This window comes from Lemur catta, chromosome 9 (assembly GCF_020740605.2).
Source record: "Lemur catta isolate mLemCat1 chromosome 9, mLemCat1.pri, whole genome shotgun sequence".
NCBI classification, from domain to species: Eukaryota; Metazoa; Chordata; class Mammalia; order Primates; family Lemuridae; genus Lemur; species Lemur catta.
The window spans coordinates 25,850,434-25,877,698 of NC_059136.1; the positions used below are offsets into that span (position 1 = coordinate 25,850,434).

At 38.6% G+C, this 27,265-nt stretch overlaps 1 protein-coding gene across 10 annotated transcripts in view; it reads left to right on the forward strand.

Moving 5' to 3' along the window:
• PTK2 (protein tyrosine kinase 2) overlaps positions 1 to 27,265 on the forward strand; it is a 258,855-nt gene that overhangs the window by 177,411 nt on the left and 54,179 nt on the right. For all 10 annotated transcript variants that reach the window (XM_045560796.1, XM_045560797.1, XM_045560799.1 and 7 more), the window contains 8 exons: positions 2,202 to 2,258; positions 4,727 to 4,824; positions 11,590 to 11,674; positions 14,453 to 14,553; positions 16,470 to 16,585; positions 17,603 to 17,703; positions 20,533 to 20,622; positions 23,864 to 24,068. In XM_045560796.1, the coding sequence (XP_045416752.1) occupies positions 2,202 to 2,258; positions 4,727 to 4,824; positions 11,590 to 11,674; positions 14,453 to 14,553; positions 16,470 to 16,585; positions 17,603 to 17,703; positions 20,533 to 20,622; positions 23,864 to 24,068 (853 nt within the window). The remainder of the gene's footprint in view (positions 1 to 2,201; positions 2,259 to 4,726; positions 4,825 to 11,589; positions 11,675 to 14,452; positions 14,554 to 16,469; positions 16,586 to 17,602; positions 17,704 to 20,532; positions 20,623 to 23,863; positions 24,069 to 27,265) is intronic.

Consider the following 27,265-nt stretch of genomic DNA (forward strand, 5'->3'; position numbering starts at 1 on the left):
GTTTTATGTCTTCATTCAGGCAGTAGACACTGGTCACCTGAGAGACTTGGGTTTCTGGACAGGCTTGCAGTGATCCTTTGCAGCCATGTGAGGCTGTGGTGCCTGTGGTGTTGATGAGCCCAGACCATCTGCTTAAGAATACTAAGAGCCGAGTGCTGGGTTGTGAAGACTTGAGTAGTTTGGGTAACATGGCAACAGTGGGAGGGAGTCTGAGTGGCTTTCCCTCCAGAATCCGGCCACAGCAGGGCCAGCCCTGTGCTTTACCTAAAAGACACATGCTTTATATGACAGGAAGCAGTAAGGGCTCTGGGGAAATTGCAGCCTTAATTGCATTAGTTTCCTTAACAAAGTATCATAAAGTTGAGCCTGTTAAGTTATGGAATAAAAAGAGTAAATGATTAGCAAATGGCCATCTGTGTGATTTGTGTTGTTTCCCTTGTCTTAGCTGTTAGAGTAGATTCCTCCCCCACTTAGTCCTTTTTGTTACAAGTGCTTTAGCAGCTGCCTTCTATCCCAAATTTTGTTCCACAAGGTCTTTTTATAAGCCATCTTACACAAAAGCAAAGCTATAGGCCTACAGAATGCCAGTTTGGTGTTCCTAGCATTCACTGAGAATAGGGTAAGGGGGAGAAATACAGAGATAAAAGAATGTAAAGTTTGGAGTAGAATAAGTTTTTTTAAATCCTGTAAATATTATTATTGATAAACATGTAAGAATAATATAGAGCTGGGCATGGTGGCATGTGCCTTTAGTCCCAGCCTGGGCAACATGGTGAGACCCATGTCTTAGGAAGGGAGGGAGGGAAATAGATTGTCTACCTATCATATAGGACTTAGGAATAATTCATATATGATAAATGTCTTAAGGAGAATTGATTTATTGGTGTTACATTTTGCCAGCCAGGCTTTTTTTTTTTCTTTAATCACTTTTGATGATGATTATACATTAAGAAGTAAATTCTGCCGGAACGCAATGGCTTGTGCCTGGAATCCCAGCACTTTGGGAGACTGAGGCAGAAGGATCACTTGAGGCCAGGAGTTCGAGACCAGCATGACCACCATAGTGAGATCCTGTCTCTACAAAAAATTTTTTAAAATTAGGTGTGGTGGCAAGTGCCTTTAGTCCCAGCTACTCAGGAGGCTGAGGCAAAAGAATCACTTGAGCCCAGGAGTTTGAGGTTGCAGTGAGCTATGATGATGCCACTGCACTCTAGCCCAGGCAACAGAGAGAGACCCTGTTTCAAAATTAAATAAAGGAGAAAGTTCTGATTATGCTGTTGAGTTGAACTATTAATATTAATAAAATCAGGTACTGTGTTTTAGAAATACCAGTCTTGTTTGGAAAAATCCCAGTAGACAACAATGTGCTTTTAAACACATTATCTGGTATAGGTGAGGTAGAGTTTTACTGTCAGTACAGATTGGTTAATTTGAATCATATACATCTGCAGTCCCCAACTCCTGGGCCACAGACCAGTACTGGTCTGTAGCCTGTTAGGAACTGGGCCACCCAGCAGAAGGTGAGCTGCAGATGAGCAAGCAAAGCTTCATCTGTATTTACAGCTTCACCTCGTATCACTGCCTGAGCTCTGCCTCCTGTCAGATCAGTGTCAGCATTAAATTATTATAAGGAGCATGCAACCTAGATCCTTCATGTGCGCAGTTTATGTAGGGTTCCCTTTCCCCTGAGAATCTAATACCTGATGATCTGAGGTGGAGCTGAGGCGGTGACACTAGCGCTGGGGAGCAGCTACAAATACAGATTATCATTAGCAAAGAGGTTTGACCGCACAATAAATGTAATGTGCTTGAAACATCCACAAACCATCCCGCACTTCCTACCCCCCAGTCCATGGAAAAATTGTCTCCCATGAAACCAGTCCCTGGTGCCTAAAAGGTTGGGGATCGCTGAATACATAGTTGTCTCATATCTGTCTTTTTTTTTCTTTTACAAGAGCCTTCTGTGTTGGCCCTGTTTTCTCTCTGATAAACAAGTCTGTGTATTATAACATAGTGGATAATGATGTCACTTTTATTTCCATAAATGACTCATGTATGAGCAAAATTTGAGTAATAGTGATTTAAGAATATATCAGCATAGTAGACAATTTAGGCAGATGATTTTGCCTTTTCAAATTACATTAAAGGCCAGGAGGTCAAATATTTAACTTCTTTAAACATATCTGTTTTCATTTCAACAGAAACAGACGATTATGCTGAGATTATAGATGAAGAAGATACTTACACCATGCCCTCAAGTAAGTAGACTTCTGATTTGGTCTTGCTCAGGCTTGACAGATACCTCCTCATATTTAAAAATTTTTGATATATATTATCCCTTAGAACTATTTTTAATACCTCATTGGGTAGTAAACAGAAGTATTCTTTCAACGTTTAGAATGCAATATTGTATGTGCCCACCCTGAGGTCAGAAGCCTAAAACTCAAATTATCTATAATCAGTTTAATTACATGATTTTTGTAATCTTGTTTTCTGGCTCCATGATAATAGAACCTTTATTAATTATTTTCCCTGTGTAGCAAATAAGTATTATTTAAATATGTGTGTGTATGAGTGTATATTCACACTCAAAGATTTGCATTTCCCTCTTGAAATTGTTTGTTCTTTATTGCCATTGACTAACCAATATGAATAGCTTCTAGCCTTCATTCTGTATACCTCGGGGGCGGGGGGGGGAGGTGGGGAGAGAAACTGAACTCTTAAATGACATTCATACAGCCTGGAAATGTCAAGATTCTTCTTTTCTGTGTGATGTGCAGCTTGTTGATTGAGGAAAATATGGAAGCCCCAGATCTCGTGTTAGACTATATAGTCCCCAGATCTTGGATTGGATAAGCCCTTGAAATTTCATTTGCATAAAAAATGTAAACTTACCTCTTAAAGAGGCCTCAGAAACCTTAGTAAATCAGAATTTGAATGTTCTGAATGTAATAGAGGTATACATGTTTATAAAATAAATGTTTCAGGTGCTTTGTTCTATTGTGTAAATATTTTAAAAGATGCTCTCCTTTGGATTTTCTGCATACTTTGAGGAGGCACTACCAAAATAAAGAGAAACAACCTAGCCTTCTCAGGCATGTATCATTCTGAGTGGGCCTATGTTGCCTTTCAAGAGCTCCTGTATTAGAGAGTGATTGGAAACAGAGGCAAGAACTGAAACTTAAGTGTATACATTTTGACTACCAGTATCAATTTGGAAAAATATTTAAACTTAAGTTTATTTGATTAGCCATGTAGTCATTTATACATTCCTGCAGAGAATCCAAATTTTTTTTTGTATGTTTGTTATTTACAGTTGAGTAGTAAATGTCAAACATGACTGACTTTTATCCAGACCCCACAAAAAGAAGTTGTTATATAGAAATTTATGAGATAGGAATTTAAAAGCATTGTGTAAATAACATTGAGTTAATTTGAGGATATTTAGTTTTTGCTTTTAGTTCTCCTCTATTATATTTGTGCTCAAAATATTGTAAAAATGAAATATTGAAATGTACTCTCCAAGTTTGTATTATTAACCTCATTGCTGTTAGTTATTTCTAAGCAAGGTCTTCAATTTTTTTCTCTCTTAATTGCAATACAGAATGCTATGGAATAGATGAAGGTAACAGGATTCCTTTAAAATAACTGCATTTACTTGCAATTGCAACCTCTATAGAGTGATATATGGGATGTTTCAGTTTTCAGTTAACTTTTATTTTAAAACTATTTGTCATTGGTTTACTCATACTGTTAAATCAATGGAACTACTAGCTAAAGTGATTTTAAAGAGGAAAATAACTATCTAAATTTTGGGCTAAATGTTCTGTATGACTTACAATTTGATAAACCAAGGAGAACATTTAAAAATATTTGGCTCTTGGTTTATTCCATCAGTGACTACACTGATGGAATATATATAACCTATGGGGATGAGTTTCTTAATTGAAATAAATCAAATTACCAAGTAGTTAACGGAATTAAAATTCAATTTATTATGTTGCTAGTGGGTATTTTCTTTCCATGTTCCTGAACAGCCTACTAAATAATTGATTTTGTATAAATCACAACAAATTAATATATGAATTTGAGGCACATGCTCTCAAAAGTAGAAAGTACTCATAATGTATTATGCTCACATGTTAAACCTTGGTCCCAAGTCATCTAATTTTGAAATTGATTTTTAGAAACAACCTCTTTAAACTCTTTTAGCTTCATGAATAATATAGAGATAGGATTATAATGAAGTGGAAAACTCTTAAACATTCAAAACATAAAGTTTACTTATGACACAATTTTATGTTGCCTACATATTTGCAAACTTTATTTATAAAATAATTGCTTTAAATAACTATGTTTTTATAGCCTTCATATATTAATACTAAACTAATAGCTCTTATTAATGAAGCATATAATTTAATACTTGGAGCAATTATTTAAGAAACTATCAAATAGATATAAATCAGTTATTCAAAAACTAGGAACAGCATGAAAATCTAGTTTTTATGGAACTCATTGTTTTGGTAATTCATTCAGTACCCTAACTGATACATAAATTACTGATAAAATATTATTTAAGAGAATTCCATTCTGTTTAAAGCATTTAGATCAATATGCCACAGATGAAATTTTTACTTATGGATGATAATGAAATATGTCCATTGTTAATTCTACATTTTGAATATTGTACTGAAGTATTTAGTGGTGTGTGGATCATGTTTTACAGCAAGGGATTATGAGATTCAAAGAGAAAGAATAGAACTTGGACGATGTATTGGAGAAGGCCAGTTTGGAGATGTACATCAGGGCATTTATATGAGTCCGGTAAGTCCTTTAAGAAAAAATTTGGACTAATTTTGACTATTTAAATTTAAATTGTCTCTTGTTTGTCTTCATGAGTCCTTAGTTCTAGGTATTTACAATTGGCTTTTATAAAGCTCATAATACATGTCAGCTTATTTGGTATATTTAGAAACCAAAAAAATGGGAACATTAGCTCCTACAGGGCTGGGTCTGTCTTTTGTTCATTTTGATCTTTCAGTTTTTGTCATCAGTAATAAATTCCATATGTGACTGTTGCATTGGATGGAAATGACATACTAGATGCCGGAATCAAAAATAGCCAATATTCCACGTACCTGTGTTTTCAAGAAAAGAATATTAACTTGCCCTAATTTACCCTACAAAAGAGATGAGTGAATTTTTAAACTTATTTTTCTTGCAAAAGCTTAGTGAAGATACTTTCATGTTATAAAATTCACTTTTTTTTGTTTTGTTTTGTGAGACAGAGTCTCCCTCTGTTGCCCCAGCTATTAGAGCAGTGGCAGCATCCTAGTTCACAGCAACCTCAAACTCCTGGGCTCAAGTGATCCTCCTGTAGCTGGGACTACGGGCATGCACCATCATTCCTGGCTAATTTTTTCTATTTTTTGTCTTGCTCAGGCTGGTCTCAAACTCCTGACATCAAGCAAGCCTCTCCCACCTTGGCCTCCCAGAGTGCTAGGATTACAGGAATGAACCACTGTGCCAGACCTAAAATTCACTCTTTTAAAGTGTACAATTCAGTGCTTTTTAGTGTATTCACAGAGTTGTGCAACCATTACCACAGTCAATTTTGGAACATTTTCTTCATCTCAAAAAGAAACCTTATGTCCATTAGCAGTGATTTCCTATTCCACCCTTCCCCCAGCCTCTGGCAACCACTCCTCTACTTTCTGTCTCCATTGATTTGCCTATTCTGGACATTTCATATAAGTGAATTATGCAATGTGTGGTTTTTTGTGATTGGCTTTTTTCACTTAGCATAATGTTTTCAAGGTTCATCCATGTTGCCCATCTGTCAGTACTTCTTTTATTGCTAAATAATATTCTTCTGTATAGATTGCATACCACCCTTTGTTTATCCATTCATCAGTTGATAGATATTTGGATTGTTTTTACTTTTTGACTATTAAAATGCTTCTGTGAACATTCATGTACAATTTTTTAGGTGGACATATATTTTTGATTCTCTTTTGTGTATACCCAGTAGTAGAATTGCTTCATCACGTGGTAACTATTGTTTAACTTTTTGATGAACTGCCAAACTGATTTCCAGTGAAGCTGCACCTTTTTCCATTCTTAGCAGCAATGTGTAAGAGTGAATATCTCCACATCTTCACCAACACCTGTTAATTGTATGTCTTTTTTTATTAGATTGGTGATTTTAAAATATCATTTTAGAATAATAGTTCAATCATGCGTTGCTTAACAATGGGGATACATTCTTGGAAAATGCACCATTAGGCAATTCATTGTGTGTGAACATTGCAGAGTGCACTTACACAAACTTAGATGGTATAGCCCACTACACACCTAGACTATATGGTGTAGCCTATTGCTCCTAGCCTACAAACTTGCACAGCACATTACTATACTGAACACTGTAGGCATTTGTAAGACAATGGTATTTGTATATCTACACATAACTATGTACAGAAAAGGTACAGTAAAAATATGGTATAAAAGATAGATGGGGCTGGGCTTGGTGGTTTATGCCTGTTACGCCAGCACTTCAGGAGGCCGAGGCAGGAGGTTCACTTGACGCCAGGAGTTCAAGACCAGTCTGGATAACATAGTAAAAGTCCCATGTCTATAAAAAATAAAAAGATTAGGCAGGCATGGTGACATGCCCCTGTAGTCCCAGCTACTCAGGAGGCTGAGGCAGGAGAATCGCTTGAGTCCAGGAGCTCAAGGCTGCAGTGAGGTGTGATTGTGCCTACTGCTCTATCAGCCTGGGCAACAGAGCTTAATTAATTATTACATTCATTATATATAGTGTACCAGTCTAAGGCACTTACTGTGAATGTTGCTTACAGTACTGGAAGTTGCTCTGGTGAGTCAGTGAGTGGTAAGTGAAAGTAAAGGCCTAGGACATTACTGTACACTTCTGTAGACTGTATATATACACACACACACACACACACACACACACACACACACACACACACTGTGTACTTAGGCTATACTAAATTTTTTTTCTTTAATATTAAATTAACCTTAGCTTTCTATAACCTTTTTACTTTATAAACTTTTTAATTTTTTTTAACATTTTTTTTTGAGACAGAGTCTTACTCTTGCCTGGGCTACAGTGCTGTGGCATCATCATAGCTCACTGCAGCTGCAAACTCCTGGGCTCAAGTGATCCTCCTGCCTCAGCCTCTCGAGTAGCTGGGACTACAGGCATGCACCACCATGCCCGGCTAATTTTTTCTAGTTTTAGTCACTTGGCTAATTTTTTTTCTGTTTTTAGTAGAGATGGGGTCTCACACTCTTGCTCAGGCTGGTCTCAAACTCCTGAGCTCCAGCGATCCTCCCATCTAGGCCTCCTAGAGTGCCAGGATTACAGCCCCGGCCAGCATTTTTCTTTATATCCTTATTCTATAAGCTTTTTTCTATTTTTAACTTTTTTACTTTTTTGTTGAAAACTAAGACACGAACACACACATTAGCCTAGGCCCACACGCATTAAGAGCATCCCTATCCTTGTCTTCCACCCCCAAATCTTGTGCCACTGGAAGGTCTTCAGGGGCAGTAACACTCTGTTGCTGTCTTCTCCTGTGATCACTCTGCCTTCCTCCGGATACCTCCTAAAAGGCGTGCTTGAGGCTGCTTTACGGTTAACTCTTTTTTTTTTTTTTTTTTTTTTACAAGCAGAAGAATTACACTCTAATGATAAAAACCAGTAACATAATCTTCTATTATCATTATCAAGTATTATGTGCAGTGTGTAATTGTGTTGCTGTATTTTTATATGACTGGCAGCATAGTAGGCATTACTACAAACACATAAATAATGCAACAGCTACGATGTCACTAAGCAATAGGAATTTTTTACCTCCATTATAATCTTACAAGACCACCGTAGTATATGTGGTCCATCATTGACCAAAACATTGTTATGCGTGCTTGTACATACTTGCTCAAGAAACTGTTAAACTTGCATAATAACAACAGGTGTACAGACATGGCTCTAATAAAGTTATAATAACACAGATAATTGATCCTTTTTTTTTAAATGGCCCTGTTCTGGAAACTGCAGATGGCATATTTTCCTCAGTAACTCCGTGGCCATCAATTTTTATATCCTTTACACATACACAGTGATGCACTGAGCATTACTTTTATAACCAAGAGTAAAGTTTTCTTTTTGTTGTTTTTATCAGAGACAACAGATAATTGCCACCAATGAGCTAAGTGAATTAGAAGTTCAGTGTTTTAATTTTCAGTTTTGAGAACCTATATTTTTAGCTGTCCGGCTCCTTTTTCAATTCTTTTTTTTTTTTTTTTTCCCTACACCTGTCGTTTATAGTCCTCATTCTCTTAACTCTGCTCTTAGAAGCAAGATGCAGTAGAAAGAGCACTGGGTATAAATTTAGTGAAAAAAACCTAAATTTAGAGTTGGCTCTGCCTCACTATGAAATGTGGGGAGGTGAGGCTTCTTGACCCTGAATTATTGGAATTTAACTAGATGATCTCCAAGCTTCCTTCCTGTCTCTAAAATTCCTAATACATAAGCATTCTCAAGTTCCTAACATACAATGACTTCCCAGATCACACAGCTAATAGGTGGGTTGGACTTTTTATGTCATTCACTTTTAAAATAAGTAATCCATTTTAGCTGAGAAAATACAACAGAAGTTTTTTTAAATATCCATAGTCTAGAGTTGACTAAATATTTGTTGAAAGAATCCCAACCCCAAGGGATTCCATTTTGTTGAACATATTTCTCATGTATATTGTATTTATATATGAGTATTCTTCATGCAGGAATCTAATTTTATAGTGCACAGCAATCTTTTCTCCTATTATAAATCTTTATTATAAGTTCCTATGGTAAGTCTTTTTTTGAGATTATGCTCGTTAGAGTTCTGTAAAATCAAATAGTATTTTAATAATTGGGCAGAATGTAACTCACAAGTTTCATGGGCAAAGACCTACCATTGGTTACTTTACTTGAGATTCAGTTAATTCTTTCAGCACTTATGTATCGATCATCCACTGTGTGATAGCTACTGTCCAGATGGTAGGGATATCACAATGGAGAAAAGAGGTGAAGGTCCTACTCTTACAGAACTTAAATTCTACCCAAGGCACAAGAGGTCAGGCAAAAACAAATACACCGGATATGAAGATGGGAGTGAGTGCTCTGAGAAAAACAGTGCATGGGCACGAGAAGGTCAGGGTGCTCTTCCACATGGAGTGGTCAGACAGACCTTCTGACAAGGTGATATGTTAGCAGAGCTTGGAAGCAAGGCAGGGAGCAGACTGTGAGTACTCTTGTGGGGAAGCGTGTTCTAGACAGAGGCAACAGCCAGTGCAAAGGCTCTGGGGTAGGACCAGAACTGCTAGGAGGCCGGTGTGGCTGCAGAGTAGTGGATGCGGAGGAAAGCGAAAGGAAACAAGGCCAGGAAGCAGGAAGGCCACCAGGGGGCATGTGTGGGGCCTTGTAGGCATTGGGGTAAGACCTTTGACCTTCATATGATAGGTAAGTTGAATATGTGAGTCAGGGCTCACAGAAAAAATCAAGACTAGAAATAGAATTTCAAAGTCAACATGTAAGTGGTACTTGAGACGTTTAGCACTAGATGAGATAACATAGTGTTGAACACCTTACAAAAATATATAGCATGAAATAAGATAAATAGATAATTCTAGCAGAGATAAAGCCAAGGACAAAATAAGCATATACACTTTGCTATCCAGAATCATCATCCATGGTATTCTCTTGATTTGCTTGAAAGGGCCTCTTATTCCTGATATTTCTTTTTTTTTTTTTTTTCTTGAGACAGAGTCTCACTCTGTTGCCCAGGCTAGAGTGAGTGCCGTGGCATCAGCCTAGCTCACAGCAACCTCAAACTCCTGGGCTTAAGCGATCCTCCTGCCTCAGCCTCCCGAGTAGCTGGGACTACAGGCATGCGCCACCATGCCCAGCTAATTTTTTCTATATATATTTTTTTAGTTGGCCAGATAATTTCTTTCTATTTTTAGTAGAGACGGGGTCTCACTCTTGTTCAGGCTGGTCTCGAACTCCTGACCTCGAGCGATCCACCCACCTCGGCCTCCCAGAGTGCTAGGATTACAGGCGTGAGCCACCACGCCCGGCCCCTGATATTTCTTAAGCTCTATCTTTTGAACTTGTTCAAGAAAAGCTAAAATTTTTGGCTTCCAAGGCAATATTTTTTTTTTCTCTGTCTTGCTGGTTACCCCGTCTTAGTTCCTTGGCCATTTTCTACTCTCCTCCCTGACCTCTTAACATTGTGGAGCTCCAAAGCACAGTCCTTGGACCTCTGCCCCCCTTGGCGATATCATCATGGACCACTTCCATATCTCTGTGTCCAGCTCAGACTTCTCTCTGGAGTTCTAGTTACAATATCCTGCTGCCCACTTCACCTGTGTGACCTTGCTATCTTACTGACATCTCAAGCTTGTCTCCTCCAAAGCCGAACCTCTGATCTTCTCCTTCTGTCTTGCCAATTTCTATGGCCAAAAACATATACTAGGCACTCTCACACCCAATCCATCAGGAACTACTTTTGCCTTAGCTTCAGAGTATATCTGTAATCTCAGCCCTTCTCCCTTTCTCCACTGCTACCACACTTGTCCTTGCCACCATCATCTGTCACTTGGGTTACTGCTGTAGCCACCTGCTGAGCTCCCTGTGCTTAACCTCACCTCCCTACACCCACTTCTCAATACCACAGCAGAGTGTTCCTTCTAAACTTTAGGTCAGGCCATGGTACTCCTGCCCAGACCTTGGCTCTCCATGTCACTCAGTAAAAGCCGCATCTCTGTATTGGCCTAGAGAAGATCCCACGTGGTCTGGCCCCTCCATTCCTTTCTCTCTTCCCCCCTCCCCCTTCCTCTACTCCCTCCTCCTTCCTCCTCCCCCTGCCCTCCTCCTCACACCTCCCTCCCACCTCCCACCCTCTGCTCCAGACTTGCTGTCCTGCTGGAGTTCCTTGAATACACCGTGCACACTGTTCCCTGCTGTTCCTTGGCCAGGCCTGACTTCCCCTACTCAGCTGCTTGGCCTGCTCCCTCTCCTCCTTCAGTTCTTTGCTGTCATCTGTTCTCCTCAGTGAGGTCTACCTTACACAGTAGCCCCCTCCCTGTTGCCCATTTACTGATCCACTCTCCCTTTTCACTGTCACCTTCTAACATACTATAAAATTGACTCACTGTGTTTACTGTCCTTGTTCTTCACTGGCATGTAAGCTTGACAAGAGCAGAGACTGCTGCCTCTGTTGCTCACTGGTATATCCCAAGCACCTAGAATAGTGCCTGCCATGTAACAGATAATCAGTAAACATTTGTGGATAAATGAATTGCCTGCAACATTTCACATGCATGTTGGTTTTTCTCAGGGGATTTTATACAGAATATTTTTATTTTAAGTTTTCTCTCATTCTTAAGATTTTACATTTCTGATTCTGTCTGGTCCATGGTCCACATAGTTGCAAACCAAACAGCTTTTCATGAATGTGCCCATGGATTAATATAGTGGACCTTTGTGCATGTGTGTGTGATTCTGTAATTTCCCTAATACAGGAGAATCCAGCTTTGGCGGTTGCAATTAAAACATGTAAAAACTGTACTTCGGACAGCGTGAGAGAGAAATTCCTTCAAGAAGCCTGTAAGTTTCTGGAAATTTCTGTGGAACTCTATTTGACTTTCTACCTGTGAAATCCAAACTGTTTCTGAAGAAGAAAAATGTTTTGACTTTTATGAGACAACTATTATATGTTTATTATATTGCTTTGCAAATTAATTTCTAAATTTGCACAGGAACCTATCTACAGATTCTTCCAAGTAAACCATGAGGCTTTACTTGTAAGGTAGATTGATTTACTTTCCCTTTATACTTTGGTACCTGTACCATCAAATATGTTTGCACTGGAATTGGTGCAGATGCTGCCAGGCCCTGGGGAATACAGAGGTGAACAAGACAAACACAGTCCCTGCCCTGATCGAGCTCACAGACTAGTGAAGGAGTAAGAATTGTGACCAGTTCCTAGTCCTACAAAATCAAAAAGGAACCTAAGAGGAGGAGAGGAGCCTTCTGCTGGCTTCCCAGGTGACTTTAGCTGGAAGTGGTTTTCTCCACCTCCATCCCTGGCTTTTGGTTTGTACCTCCCTTGATGAAGCTGCTTTGGGTGAGTTAGGCATGACTAGGTCTTCTCTACTAATGTTTTTTATCTTCCTATTTTCCCATGTATTCTAAGAATAAGACATGGTAGTTTTAAAAAGCAAACATATAGTATAAACACCTGGTTTATATCCAAAATGTATCATCAGGTATCTTGTCAGATTAAGTTCACTGCTTAAGTATACTGTGATATTTTTGGATAAACATTCAGACACCCAGTGTATTTATTATCGTTGTGTTTTCAATTTACTATAAGTGTTATTTACTATCACTTTTGGTTTTTTATTATCCTCACATGTAATTATCAAGGCTTTTATATTTTCTCTGAAGTAACTACTAAAAATATAAACAGCACAAGGTGGAGAGGAGAGTCTTGTGGTCATTAGGAAACTCTATCCACACTTTTTTAGTTTTTTGATTGAACTAAAAAATCAATAGGTAAAGTAGTATAACCTGTTGTTTTCCCATCTGGGGGCAGTACGCTAAGGCCCAAGGGCTGTGGCCTGCTTTTGTAAATAGTTTTATTGGAACACATTCTTGCTCATTCCTTCATATATCACTGTCTGTGGATGTTTCCGCAGCACAATAGCAGAGCTGAAAAGTTGGGACAGAGACTGTATGGCCTTCAGAACCTAAAATATTTACTGTATGGCCTTTTACAGAGAAAGATTAACAATCCCTGATCTAGGTCCTACTTCCTGTCTTTTGTATCTAACCTGTTAAAGCCCTATAGAAGTTTAGGTGTACTACATCTGTCACAGTTCCCTGAACAACAGCTGAGTAACCCTTTCCAAGAAGAAAACAATAGTTTTCCAAGTCAAACATCAGTGAAACATTAGTTATCCTAAATGAAAAACATTAGTTATCCCAAGTGAAAGTGAGGTGACTTTGCAAGAAACTAAAGTGATCTTTGGGTGTGTTGATAGGATATATGGTACCCAGAAGAAGAGCCGTGAGGGGCCCTGTCTGCTTCAGGCTTACCCAGCTCTGATTATATTTCCACAGTGGGCACCAAACTTTGGATGCACATAATGTAGATCTTGGTCAGTGGAAAGTGACTTCAGTAGTGAAGGAGCTTGAAAACATATCATTTAAGAAATAGCTGAAGTTGTTTTTGTCTGGAGAAGACATAGAAAAGAATATGAACATGGTCTTCAGATTTTCAAAGGGGCGTCATTTGGAAGTGATTTTAAATATTATTTTTCCTAACAGAGTAGGCATAAAAATGGAATAGAAGAGAAGGTAATAAAATCATTAATTAATGAGGGAACCAGTAATATGTTATAACTGGTTCAAGAGATAATTCCAAGAAACACACATATACAAGGAATAAGGGCTTTTTCTGCTGGGTGAGATGGCTCACACCTATAATCCTAGCATGCTGGGAGGTCGAGATAGGAGGATAGCTTGAGGTCAGGAGTTTGAGACCAGCCTGAGAACGAGCCCCCATCTCTACTAAAAATAGAAAAAATTAGCTGGGCATGGTGGTACACGCCTATAGTCTCAGCCACTCAGGAGGCTGAGGCAGGAGGAATACTTGAGCCCAGGAATTTGAGGTTACTGTGAGCTAGGCTGACGCCCAGGCACTCTAGCCAGGGTGACGGAGCAAGACTCTGTCTCAAAAAAAAAAAAAAAAATTTAAATGGACTTTTTCCTATTAGGAGCTAATTATCTTTAGGGCTCTGAAAGCAACCAGTTACTTGCAAGGGGACAAGGCCGCAGTGGTGAATGCAGGAACCACTTTTGTCCAAGATAGAAATCCTTTGTCACAGCCCCATGGGTGTGGTTTCCAGGGCCCTGCAAGGAATGGACCCATTTATCATAGTCTCCACACTCAAGGAAGCTCCTAGCTATGGCTTCCTACCAGATATTTATAGTCGCATTCCACCTCCTCCTCCAGCAGCTTACCAGTCAAGAGTGATTTTTGCCATAGTGTTGCCTAGTAAATGAATTACACATTCAAACTTTATCAGATTTCCAGAGGAAAACCTAGAAGGTTAGTCCGAGGTCAAATTTGTCCATAGGAAAAAATCTTTACCCTTTATTCACAATATATTTTCCCCTGAAAAATTGCTAATGAGTTTACTGCTATGGTTATCGTATGCCCCAGTGACAGGATTTTCTTTTTTGTGCCAATTTATATCTACTTGTAAGCTGAACTTGCTTAAAGTTCCCATATTGCCAACCTTGTGTCTTAATTGAACTAGTCTTCAGAAAAACTGAATGTTTTCCAAAAAAATAACTGTGGACAACTTACTTCCCTAGTAACAATGCGTCAGTTTGACCACCCTCATATTGTGAAGCTGATTGGAGTCATCACAGAGAACCCCGTCTGGATAATCATGGAGCTGTGCACACTTGGAGAGGTACTGTGATCCCCAGATTTTACCTTCTGTCTGGTCACAATGACTAAACAGTAGTCTCATGCTTCATAATCATTTAGTATACACTCAGTGTTTGATATCTTTTGCTTAAGAAAGGGAAGTAGTATACAGTTTATATCTTGGATTTTCAAGCGAATTCTGATCTAGGGTACATGTTGTTATGGTTTTCGTTCAGAGAATACAGGTATAAATATCTTCAGTAAAATCCCAAATAATTCCTTCACACAATACTGGCAGCAGTATTTTCCCCAACCAAAAGTTATATCAGAACTGATAGCAACACGTGACCAAGTAGTTCTTTTTTACTCTCTGGTACCATTGCCTAGAGAGCTGGCCTGATGATTTGAGGATGAAAAAAGCAATGTTAATGGAGTTTGGGTAAATTAATACTGAAAATCTAAATCTAAATGCTGTAAATCTAAACATTTCCTTGATCTTTTTGAGAATTCACTTTGCAATGTCTTTTAGACCAACTGATGCTACTCCTAGTTTCTTTTAACACATTAACTGCCATGTGAGTTGTATTTAGCTCACGCTAGTTTGGGGCCCCGGGCTTCATGAGGCATTATGTGACTTACATCTCTTTACCTTGGGAGCCATGTGAGCTATTTTTCAAGTTGCATGTAACTCACACACAGAAAACAATAAAAAATAATAAATTTTTCATTAAATTAGAAGGGATCATTTTGTTTTTGAAGTTTTTATTGTATTTTTGTAGACACTGTGGCCCCAAGGAAAAAAATTTTTTTTCTAGTGTGTTAGTCAATGTGTTAAAAATGTGAGTAACAAAAACTGGGTGCAGTGGCTCACACCTGTAATGCCAGTGAGCCGGGAGGCAGAGGTGGGAGGATCGCTTGAGCCCAGGAGTTCAAGACTGCAGTGAGCTATGATCGTGCTACTGCACTCCAGCCTGAGCAACAGAGCAAGACCCCATGTCTTTAACGAAAAGAAAAAAAAGAAACAGAGTGTGAACAGCTCTCGGACTTTCTCCAGAATACAGAAACTAATCAGTGCATCACCATCAGCAGTCACCTGGAACCTTGTTAGAAATGCAAATTTTCATGCCCCACACTGGGCCTGCTGAATCAGACACTCCATGCTGGGCAAATGGAGGCCAGCCAGCACTGTTTTTATCAGCTAAACATCTCTTCTTCCTCTGCCCTACATTTCCAAATAAAATGGATTATTTCTGTATATTTTTTGTTGACAGTATTTTTCTGCTTTTGCTTTTGGAGAGTTTGCTGATTCTTCTGGCTTAAAAATTATTGCTAAATGTTTCTCTTTCATTTATTTATATAATTAGAGTGTTAAATTTATCTGCCTTTTTTTGTCATGTTATCATTTAGCTGAATTAAGGAACTAGTAAGCCCAGTGGGCTAAATACCCAACATGTGACCATCTAGCCGTTTTCCATCCCAGACTTCATGCAGGAGGAAGAGAGGGAGAATTCCTTCTGTCTATCCCTTTTCCTCATTACATTATCCTCACACCTTCCCAAAGACACAATAAGGTTTGAAGTGGAGGTGTGTTAGGCTTGTTTCAACAATAATCAGATCTTTTTGTCCTCCAACTTTTATTTAGCAAAAATTTATAGTGTGCTTCTATTGCTTCCCTTGACACATATCTTTCTACATATTTTTAGGAATTTGTCTATAGTCAAAAAGATTTTAATTTTAAAATAGGATTTCAAGTGAAGAATGATTAACTGTAATTCCTGAGTTAAAATGTTTAATTTGTTACACTTTCTTTTATTAAGGGAGAATTGGTACCATTTTCATAGTATGAAAAAGGCGTTTGGAAATGGTTAGCATTGTCATTGAATGTAGCTTTTTTGTTACTGATTTCTATCCTCTGTTACTAATTCTTTTTCTTTTTTATCTTGGCAACTGTTCCAAAAGCTGAGATCATTTTTGCAAGTAAGGAAATACAGTTTGGATCTGGCATCTTTGATCCTGTATGCCTATCAACTTAGTACAGCTCTTGCATATCTAGAGAGCAAAAGATTTGTACACAGGTAAGATACAATCATAAAGCTGTTAAGTTGCCTACTGAGCAGGAGTAGTTATGTTCTATGAGACTGAACTGCCATAGCACATTAATACACATTGTTAAAGGATTTTTCCATATGTGGAGTTTGAAAAATGTTGTGATGCTCTCGGGTCATTTATTTTTTACACACATGCTTGTACCTGGCACTGGAGCAGTGAACATGTGGAAATGACCCCTAACACAGATACAATCCTAGGACTTTCCAGAATACCAGTCTTAAGAGTGACGTCTGTTGGCATTCTGCAGAATTTCTGTTAATATCTACAGCCCAAATCTCTGAGTACAAGTGAAAGCCCTTACACTTTATTTGCCAAATATTCTATTACAGTTAGTGTTTTATTAGCCAGTGTTAAACTACATTTAAAAAAGAGGAAATAGGCTGGATGTGGTCATTCACACCTGTAATCCTAGCACTCTGGAAGGCGGAGGCTGGAGGATTGCTTGAGGCCAGGAGTTTGAGGTTGCAGTGAGCTTTGATGACACCACAGCACTCTAGCCTGGGCGACAGAATGAGACTCTGTCTTTAAAAAAAAAAAAAAAAAAAAAAAAAAAAAAGGAAATAAACAAAAACTATGTCTTTAAAACAAAGAAAAAGAAAATCGCATTAACAAAATCTTTTACAAGTGTTCAGAAGATAACTTTTATTTAATGAGGTCTCTTTAGTGATTGTAAGGTTACAGATTCTCGTTGTATATCACTGTCAGTTAATGCAGTTGGTAATGAGTTTATGAAAAGTAATGAGGACTTTCATTATTTCAGAATATGTTTTGCCATCGTTCAAAATAATCGTATTAATGAGTAAATATCTGCCAGAAGGAATGTATATAAAGTGAACTTATATATGAATAAAACATAAGTCAGTTTGTATTATATGTAAACTGCCTTTCAAAAGTGTCTGTCAGTATGTCTTTATATAATACAGATGTGTTTGTGTTTGTTTTTCTTGTGTTAAGCTTTATTGTCCCAAATTCTTCTTTATCAGGGACATTGCTGCTCGGAATGTTCTGGTGTCCTCAAATGATTGTGTAAAATTAGGAGACTTTGGATTATCCCGATATATGGAAGACAGTACTTACTACAAAGGTAAGAAATCTGAGCAATAACTAGAAGTAGGTTCAGAATCTTTAATGTATTTGTATTCCTAAAAAAGGTATATTCTAATATGCTCAACTGATTTTTTGCAGAGATGTAAAATCACTGCAGTGGAGGCAGAACAGCCTTTTCAATAAGGGTACTGGAGCAGTTGGATATACCGAGGCAAAAAAAAAAATGAACTTTAAGCTAAACTTCATTTTGTATTAACTCAAAAAGGATGAGACTCAATTATAAAACATAAAACTTGAAGAAAAAAACACAGGAGTAAATCTTTGGAATGTAGGACTAGGCAGAAGGTCCTTACTTGACACCAAAAACAAGGATCCATGAAAGGAAAAAAAAATTGATAAATTGAACCTCATCAAAATTAGAAGTTTTTATTCTGCAAAAGACTGTTGAAAGGATGAAAGAGAAGCTACAGAGTAGGAGAATGTGCCAACCAAATATCTGACAAAGAACTAGTATCTAGAGAACTCTCAAAATTCAATGGGGAAAAAAAGAATTCGGTTAGAAAATGGGCAAAAGATAGGAGACATTTCACTGAAGAGGATATGTGGATGACCCATAAGCACATGAAAATGTAGCTGTTCAATGTCTTTATCTACTAGTGAAATGCAAATTAAGACCACAATGAGATAACACTACACACCTGTCAGAACTGGTATAGAAAATAGTGATAATACCAAATGCTGGCAAAGATGCAGAGAAGCTAAATTACTAGTGGGAATGTAAAATGGTAATGCCATTCTGGAAAAGAATTTGGCAAATTCTTAAAAAACTAAACATGCATCTACCTTATGACCCAACGGTTGCATTCCTAGACATTTCTCCCAGAGAAATGAAAACTTATGTTTGCACAAAACCTGTACTGTTCATTGCAATTTTATTTGTGATAGCCCAAAAATTGGAATCAATCCAGGTGTCCTTCAGCCAGTAGACACAGTCATTTCCCAGCAGATGCCTCAGTAAAAGGGATCTGACTTGAAAGTCTCCAGTCTGCCAACTCCATCAACTTTGACCCATTGGTTTTTTAACTGAAAGCTAGGTCATCAGTTTTTTTATTTTTGCTAATCTTAGAATCATACTGAATTGGTTTTTCATATTATTATTGAACAAATATTTTATTAATGTTTTCATATTCATAGAATTTCAGCTAAGGTTTGGATTAATCCATATCATGTTATTAGTATATATACTATCATTACTACCATTTTACAGAGGCCAGTTTTTTTCTCAATGTATGTGATTTTTATATTGAAGCAAAATGAGCCCAGAATTTTACATATACATCATCTAGTTCTTTTATTTTATACTGTATCTCATAACTATCATCTCAGAAAGGTTAACAAGTGCAAATTCTATTATGCTGTGGGAAAATAACCCCTAAAGGTTAAGGGATTCTTCAAAATGTTCCTCTTTCTAAGAATTCTAATAGTCTCTTCAGAGGCAGCTCATTGCTTACAGAACAAAGTCCAGACCCTTGAAGGCCGGCAGAGCCCAGCTGCCCCTGTCCAAGCCACTGTGAACCAGGACGCCTACTCCTGTGCCCTGCCCCCAGCCCACTCCTTCCACTTTCATGTCCTCTCTCTGCAGCATTCCCTGGCCACCCTCTAAGTCATTGTTTCCTCTCCACTTCTGGGATATTTGGCTTGTATTCAAAATCTCCATAGCACTTTGTACCAGATTTGAGTACGCTTCTGTGTCTACCTTTTAGAATGAGAATTCCTTGATGAAAGGTACTGATTGTTCACCTTGGGAACTCAGCAGTTGGAAGAATATTTACTAAGGTTGTGAGTTGTTTGCCTTTGTGGCACAAAGATGACTTTTTAGGCCTACAAAGAGGGCTGATTTCAGGCTTCCCTAAAGAAATGATCTTTCTCATCCTATTACTCCTTCTTGTTATCCACATACTGGTAAAGATACAGTCAATCGCCATTATCCGTGTAGTCTGTATTTGTGCATTCACCTAGTGGCTAAAATTTGTTTCCATCCCCCCAAATCAGTACTCAAGGTGCTACATAGAGCAGCAAAAAATTCAAGTCTCCTCGAAATGCCCATTCCCAGCTGAGGTCCAACAAGGCAGCACTCTCCCTCCTGGCTCAGCCAGGTTGGGAGGGGGCAGCGCAGAGCAGAGCCTGCACCTTACGCTCCAGCCAGTTGGAGAGGGCTTGAATCCCAACTCTGGTTCCTGTTAGTGGGGTGGCCTCAGGCAAATTAGTTAACACATTTTCTTTTTTCTTTTTTCAATATTTTACTGGCCACATTGTTATGAATACTTAACACATTTTCTAAAGAAAAAAGAACCCACCAGGGTGAGTTATTTTAGGATTTGACATTATAATTTGTGTGAAATATGTGTTATGGTTTACATATTTCTCCTAGGAGGAGGGGTTCCGTGTTTGCAATGACTTTATAGAACCTAACTACTAGCAGTGAGAATCACCTGTCCGCTATTTATTATTAGCAGAACATTTATGGAGCAAGGGCTCTAACCCATAGATGAGGATCTGCTCTGCTGAATTGTAGTGGAGCTGCAAGCTCTGGTAGCCTGGGTTTGCTCCACCTCCATGCTCCCTGCCTCTCTGTAGAGGGAAGGGCATCGTTATTTCTCTACTCCCATCTAACCATTCTTCATCCCCAAATGACATCAAGAAAATGAAACATGAAGACAATGAGAAGTAGTCCTCCCAAAGAAATGGGAGTTCCAAGGGGTCAAATGGTTGAAGCATTTTATTTCAATACTGAAAATCTCAGCTAGCTCTGTTAGATTCTTAGCAGAGAACAGGGAAAATTTATTTTCTAAAATTAATCTTCTAGCTTCCAAAGGAAAATTGCCTATTAAATGGATGGCTCCAGAGTCAATCAATTTTCGACGTTTTACCTCAGCTAGTGACGTATGGATGTTTGGTGAGTATTTCTTAAAGTTTTGTATTTTTAAAAATTTATATATTATACAAAATAAACTTAACATTATCTCTTCAGAATATGTAGGTTGATTTACCTTCCCTAAGCGGACCAGCTCTGTCATCAGACTTCTTTGGTTCACTTGACAAATAGTTTTTGGCATCTCCTATGCTCCAGCTTCTGGACGTGGCTTCTGTAACGGTCCATCATTTGATGCACCAGCTCCTTCCATCACTCTTCTTGTTGTTCCCTTTACTGTCTCTTTCTCCTTCACAGGGAGATATTTTGTCTGTTCCCTCCTTTCTCTCTCTCCTTTTGCCATCTCATTCATTCCTTTAATGTAAATGACTTTAACAGTTAACATATCTGTCTGACTCCGGTGGCCTCTCTAATCCAGAGTCTTTATAATTGTATTTCGTCTCTTCATTCTGGAATCTGACCACTTTCCTGACTTGTCTCAAGGCTTGGAAGTTTGATCCTTTGTCCTCTGTGGCTTCTCCTTCTTTGATGTCTGGTCTGTCCCTCCTGCCTACTCCAAGGTAGTCGTCATCCTCCTCTTGCTCTGTGATTATTGCAGTACCTCCCAGCTGGGGTAAAAGCCTGGCTTTAATTTGTCCTACACCACTTAAACTACTTTATCCAAATTTTAAAATTACTCTTTTTAACATAGATGGCACTCCCCTCCACCTCACCCCTCACTTTTCCTGGTGATGTTTCTCCTACCTGGAGTGCCTTATCCTTACACCTTTTCCTCCAGCTGAAATCCTATCTAACCTTCAAGATCCACTATAAATGTTCCCTCTTCCATGAAGCCTTATGTAGTAGGTATCTCGACCAGACATAAAGGCCCTTTCTCTACATTCTCTATATTTTCTCTCTTCATCATAACGCTGATGTTGATCCTATAAATAGTCTTGTGTGCATGTTATCTTTACTGTATTAGATACTACTTTAGAGGAGATGCCCTGTTAAATTTACGTGCCTTTTTTCTTCTATAAATAAAAATCTATTTATCAGGTATTCTTATTTTTTTCTTCTGTTTACTTGCTGTTGATTCTTAATAACCATGTAGTGCCCTGATTGATAATTAGGTAAAGGAAATAACTTTCAAGTAGAACAGGATATACATGACATGATTAGAAAAGGCTCTGAAGTCCAGTTCATGTGATTTCAAATCCCAAGGCCTCAATTACCAGCTGTGTAATCTGTGGAGCAAGTTACTTATCCTCTTAACAAAATTTCATATTTCAGAGATTCTAAGACGCTTATTTTTTCACATTTTAGCATTTCTAGAACTGAGATGTATCTTAAAATCAATGGCATTTTACAATAATAAAATAACTGGTAATAATTGGGCATTTTTTTATGTAGTTGCCCTTACCTGCTCTCATGTGGGACTTTGCCTATTTTGTCCGTATTGTTGTTACTTTAATGCCCAAATGAGTTTAAAAGAGTTCTTTTGGTAAGAATAAAATAAAAATTCTAAGGGGTAAGAAAGGATTGTGTCATAATTTAGTTATCAGCATTCTCCCTGGGTTTTTTTGGTCATATAAAATACTGTTTTTTTAATAATTAGGGCATCTGATTTTATCAGATTTAGGAAAATACAGTATTTAAAGAAAAATAAGGTTATTCTGGGAATTAAGGATAATAAATAATAAAGGATAATATATCTAAATTTCAAAGAAGGATGCCATGGACATATTAAGTTCTCGAGAAATGATACCCAGAGTTATTACTTATAATATTATTTTTGTCAAACACTCTTTACTTTGAAATTCTCGGATTTTTGTCTAATTCACATTAAGATGGTAATATGCCTTCCCTCCTTTGAGGCAGATACCATTCTAGGTACTAAAGATGTAAAAATAAAGTCACAGTTTCTCTCAAGGCACCAGTTTTACAGTATGTGTTTTCTGATAGAATAGATTTGAAATGACAGTAACTTTTCCCGGGGGAGTCTCAGAAAAAGCGTTATAGAGAACTACATTACAAATGTACAAATGTATAGAGAACTACATTACAAATGTAAAGAGCGTTTGTGAGGAAGAAACAGGCATTAAACATAGAATATAACACAAGCAAAGGCATGTTTGTGGCATGTTCAGAAGATGCCAGGAGCCCAGAGTGGCCACAGTGCAGAGTAGTGACTATAAAGTACTAGGGGGAAACATCCACCATTGCTGCCAGCCTGTTTTCTCTGTTTCCTTTTCATTGCATTATATGGTCATTATTATACAGGTTTTTGTTTTAAAGGTGAATTCTTAAGGATTATTTAGAAGATATTGAGAAAGTATTTGATTTGCCAAGGGTTGAATGCAAGTGAATTTTTTAGGTCACATTGTGGCATTTGTGGAAAAGATCGCTGTAGCCCAGAGAAGTCCACAACTTTCCTGTGGGAAATCAGTGACTGATTCGTGAATAAACTGGATAATAATGGCGTTATGTACCCTAGGCAAGGGCAGGTCAACCTTGTTAAGAGAGACATTTTAAGGAAACTGAGTTTTCTAAAAGCCTAAGACTTAAATTTTAGGGTTTTCTTTATTAGGCCTCAGGTCAACTACTGTAATTATAAATAGGTTGGAGTGAAGACAGGAGGGGATCTAAAATTCCTTTAGCTTTTTTTTTTTTTTTTTTTTTTTGAGACCTGGTCTTCTGTCACCCAGGCTGGAGTGCAGTTGTGTGCTCACAGCTCACTGCAACCTGGAATTCCTGGGCTTAAGATCCTCCTGCCTCAGCCTCCCGAGTAGCTGGGACTGCTGGTGTGCGCCACCACCACACCCAGCTAATTTTTCTATTTTTTGTAGAAATGAAGTGTCTCTATGTTGTTCGGGCTGGTCTCGAACTCCTTACCTCAAGCAATCTTCCTGTCTGGGCCTCCCAAAGGATTGCAGATGTGACCCACTGCACCTGACACATTCAGCTTATTTTGAACTGGTTCATTACCTTGAAGTGTCACTGTAGCTGGTGGGCCATTTTCTAATGTAGGATTTTCAGAGAAATAAAACCTCTTAGAAAAATTATGACTTTTTCCTCAATGATAATTCAACATTTCCTTTTTCACATTAAATCATTGTTGCTGTCCTTATTTTATAATAGAATTAATTGAATGCTGCTTTGGTTAGATGATTTGCCCGAAATTTCACAGCTGGTACTCCGGTGCCAACTATAACATTATTCCTGAAATCTGGGAATTACTCGTTCAAAGCTGAGTTCACTGTTATGTTTCATTTCTACTTCACAGGTGTATGTATGTGGGAGATACTGATGCATGGTGTGAAGCCTTTTCAAGGAGTGAAGAACAATGATGTGATCGGTCGAATTGAAAATGGGGAAAGATTACCGATGCCTCCAAATTGTCCTCCTACCCTCTACAGCCTTATGACGAAATGCTGGGCTTATGACCCCAGCAGGCGGCCCAGGTTTACTGAACTTAAAGCTCAGCTCAGGTAGGAGTGGGGGTAGAGAGGGCTGGGGTTGGGGGTTTAATTTTAAAGTTGATTTGCATTTCTTTGTGCCTTGCTAGAGTTGTAAGTAAATTATATCTTAATAAAGTTCTGATTATGATCAAATCTCTCTCCCCTAGCTTCTGACTGAGCATGGCTTACAAGCCCCATAATAATGTAGTCCCTGCTTACCTCTCCAATCTCATCTCACGCAGCCCCTTCATCTCCCTGACACTTCATGCTCCAGCAATAGCTAACTGCTTATAATTCTCCTCACACACTCACTATACTATTTTCTTTCCCTGAAATGCCTTTCCCCACTTTTGCCACCTGATAAACTCCTATTCAGTTTTCAGAATCCAGCTCAGATGTTACCTCCTTCAGAAAACCTTCCTAATCAGCTGACCTCCAAAGAGATAGCCACTCTTTGGGCACCTTTTGAATATTTCTGTTATTATATTTAAAACATTCATTGTTTGTTTAAGTGTGGCTCCTGCTTTGTGCCAGGCACTGTTAGACCCCTAAACCTCTCCTGGAGGGAGCACACAGGACTCTTTAGCGTCCTGAGTCCCTCTGAGAAGTGTGCACAGTCTGCCCTGTCACCTGGCCTGGAGAGGGTCTTGTTGGCTTGTCTGCGTCCCTGGCTAGACTCAGAGCTCTTGCTCGGCATCACTGTCTTGCCCATTTCTATAGCCCCAGTGCCAAGCTCAGGACCTGGCACCATGTAAGTGCTCAGTAAACATTTGTTGAATTGAATTGAATTGAATGAGGGTTCAGAGTGAGACTTAGTATTTTAATAAATAAGATATTATAGTGCATAAGCATGAGGAGCTTAATTATGTAAACAGCAACATGGCTCAATGTGTGCTGTATCACCTGTTTTCATATTTAGGGACTTCCTTTATTTTATGTGGGTTTTCTTTTTTTTCACTTGATATATTTTAGTTTTTTTCATTAAACTCACCAAATATTAGGGTCCAAAAGACCCTGAAAGCCCATCTGGCCTAACCTTCTTACCACATCTTTAGGCAGTTCATCCTGCTAGACAAGATTCCTTACAAGGAGAGTATTTCCAGAAAGAATGAAGACCCCTAGTATGGAAGATTCATTCAGTCTGCAAATGCTTGCTAAGCACCTTCAGTGTTCTAAGCTAGATTCTGTGGGTTCAGCAGCGAATAGCACAATCCCTGCCTCCAGAGAGTTTAAAGTCTGGTGGCAGAGACACAGGCATCAACTGTTATTTATAATATAGTGAGTACCACGCTCTGAAAGACCAGCCACACTTGTTGGTCCCAGTAGCTCTACCTTGCTCCACTTTCTAGGAGCCTATAAAACAACTATACTGTGCCTTTCACATGGCCTTCAGGTATTTCTAGACAGCTTCCTTGTCTCCTCTCAGTTTTTTTCAAGCTAAAAATCTACAGTTTCTTAATTTCTCATATAACCTAATTAAATATTCTTTTCACTGTGACAGCTGGTTTTGAACATGCTTTATTTCACGTTTTGCTCATAAATTGTTTCCTACTTGATCTTTCCTCAGAATTTGACAGATCCTGTCCTTAAAATTGTTCCCCTTTCTGATACCAGTTCTGTTACACTGGCTCCCTGACATCTCCTTCACCTCACTGACTTGCCATTTCTCCACCAGTATTAGGAGTATTAACCAAATTGCTGTTCTTAGCCTCTTATTTTCTCTTCCTGTTCTCTCAGTACCTTTCCTGGATTGTCTGACCTATTCATGTGGCTTTGCTTCTCACCACTATCTTTTGCTTTGGCCCTGTCCTTTTCTCATGAGTCCTAAACCTACGTTTTAAGTTGCTGGCTTGGCATCATGTTTATCCAGAACACAAACTGTTAAGCCAGCTCTTTCCCTCACCTCCTGCAGGTTAGAATGGCACGTTTATCTGCATCACCATCTGGGAATCATGCTTATTCCTTGCCCTCCTCCGTGCCCAGGCTCCTCTCCCATCTATTTGGCATAACTGGCTTAGTTACTCTTCCTGAAATACCACTATGGAAAAATAACTCTCTTGCTCAAAACAACTTTCAGTGGGTTCCTGTCACCTCTTATGTCTGGGTAAAGGCTTCTAGGGTAGCATTTAGGCCTCCTCCCATTATAGGCTGAGAGTGTCTTCCCATCCCTTTCATACACTTTGGCCAGACTAACCCCCTCTTGGCCTAGGATGCCCACTGCTCCATTTGGGAGATCCTGCCTATCTTTCTTTGCTTCTTTCACGCACTGGCTCTTCTGGGACTTCACAGCTGACTAGCTCTGCCCTCTGTCTTCAGAGCTCTTTGCTCTTGTCAGGCTTACCCTATGCTGCCATGTGTGGCTGCAGCCCATGTTCAATTCAGTTTGACAAACACTGTTGAGCACCTCCGGTAGCTGAGCCTGGTGCTAGTCACTGGGGCAAAGATGACTAAAACACTTTTCCTGCCCTCGAGGAGCTCACAGTCTAGTATGTCTCATCCCCTACTAGACTGAGGCTCCTTGAGGACAGGGATAGTCATACTCACCTCGGGGCTGCCCGCACCTCCAGGCCAGGAGCCTAGATTCATAGCTTAGGGTGTGTGAGCTAGTCTTCACATTAATTTAAGGAATGCTTCCTTTGGTAAATTAGCTCCAAAAACTATCCAAGATATACTTTTAGAACTACATATAATTACTTTTAAAATGTACCTATACTGTGATTGATGGGTATTTTCTTGTACACAATTACCACAGGTAATTGAGCATTCATTTATTCTATATTCTGTTTCAGTCATAAATGGAGTTTAACTTCACGTTTTGAATGTTTATAATATGGCTACCAAATAGGCCAATAAAGTGTAACTTTATAATATAATAGCTCGCTTAGACATTTAAATATAACAATATATCACAGTAATTAAATAAACTTTTTTAAAGTTTTTCAAAATTATTATTTCAAGTATTTTAACAAAGAAATTATAAAGTTTGGATAGCCGTTCCCCACACCATGGTATTTAAAAGTGTTTCCCAAATCTCATTCTACTTCTCTACCTTAAAAGAAAATTCTGCAAGTAGACTCAAATTACTATGGGAGTCCACTCATCTTTAACTGGACTGTATATTCGTTTTTGACTACATTAGTTGAGACAAATGACTTTCGGTATGAAGCTTGTTAGGCAAAGTCATAGGAAAATTACTTTGGTCATACTTTCATGAGGTGATCTCTGTG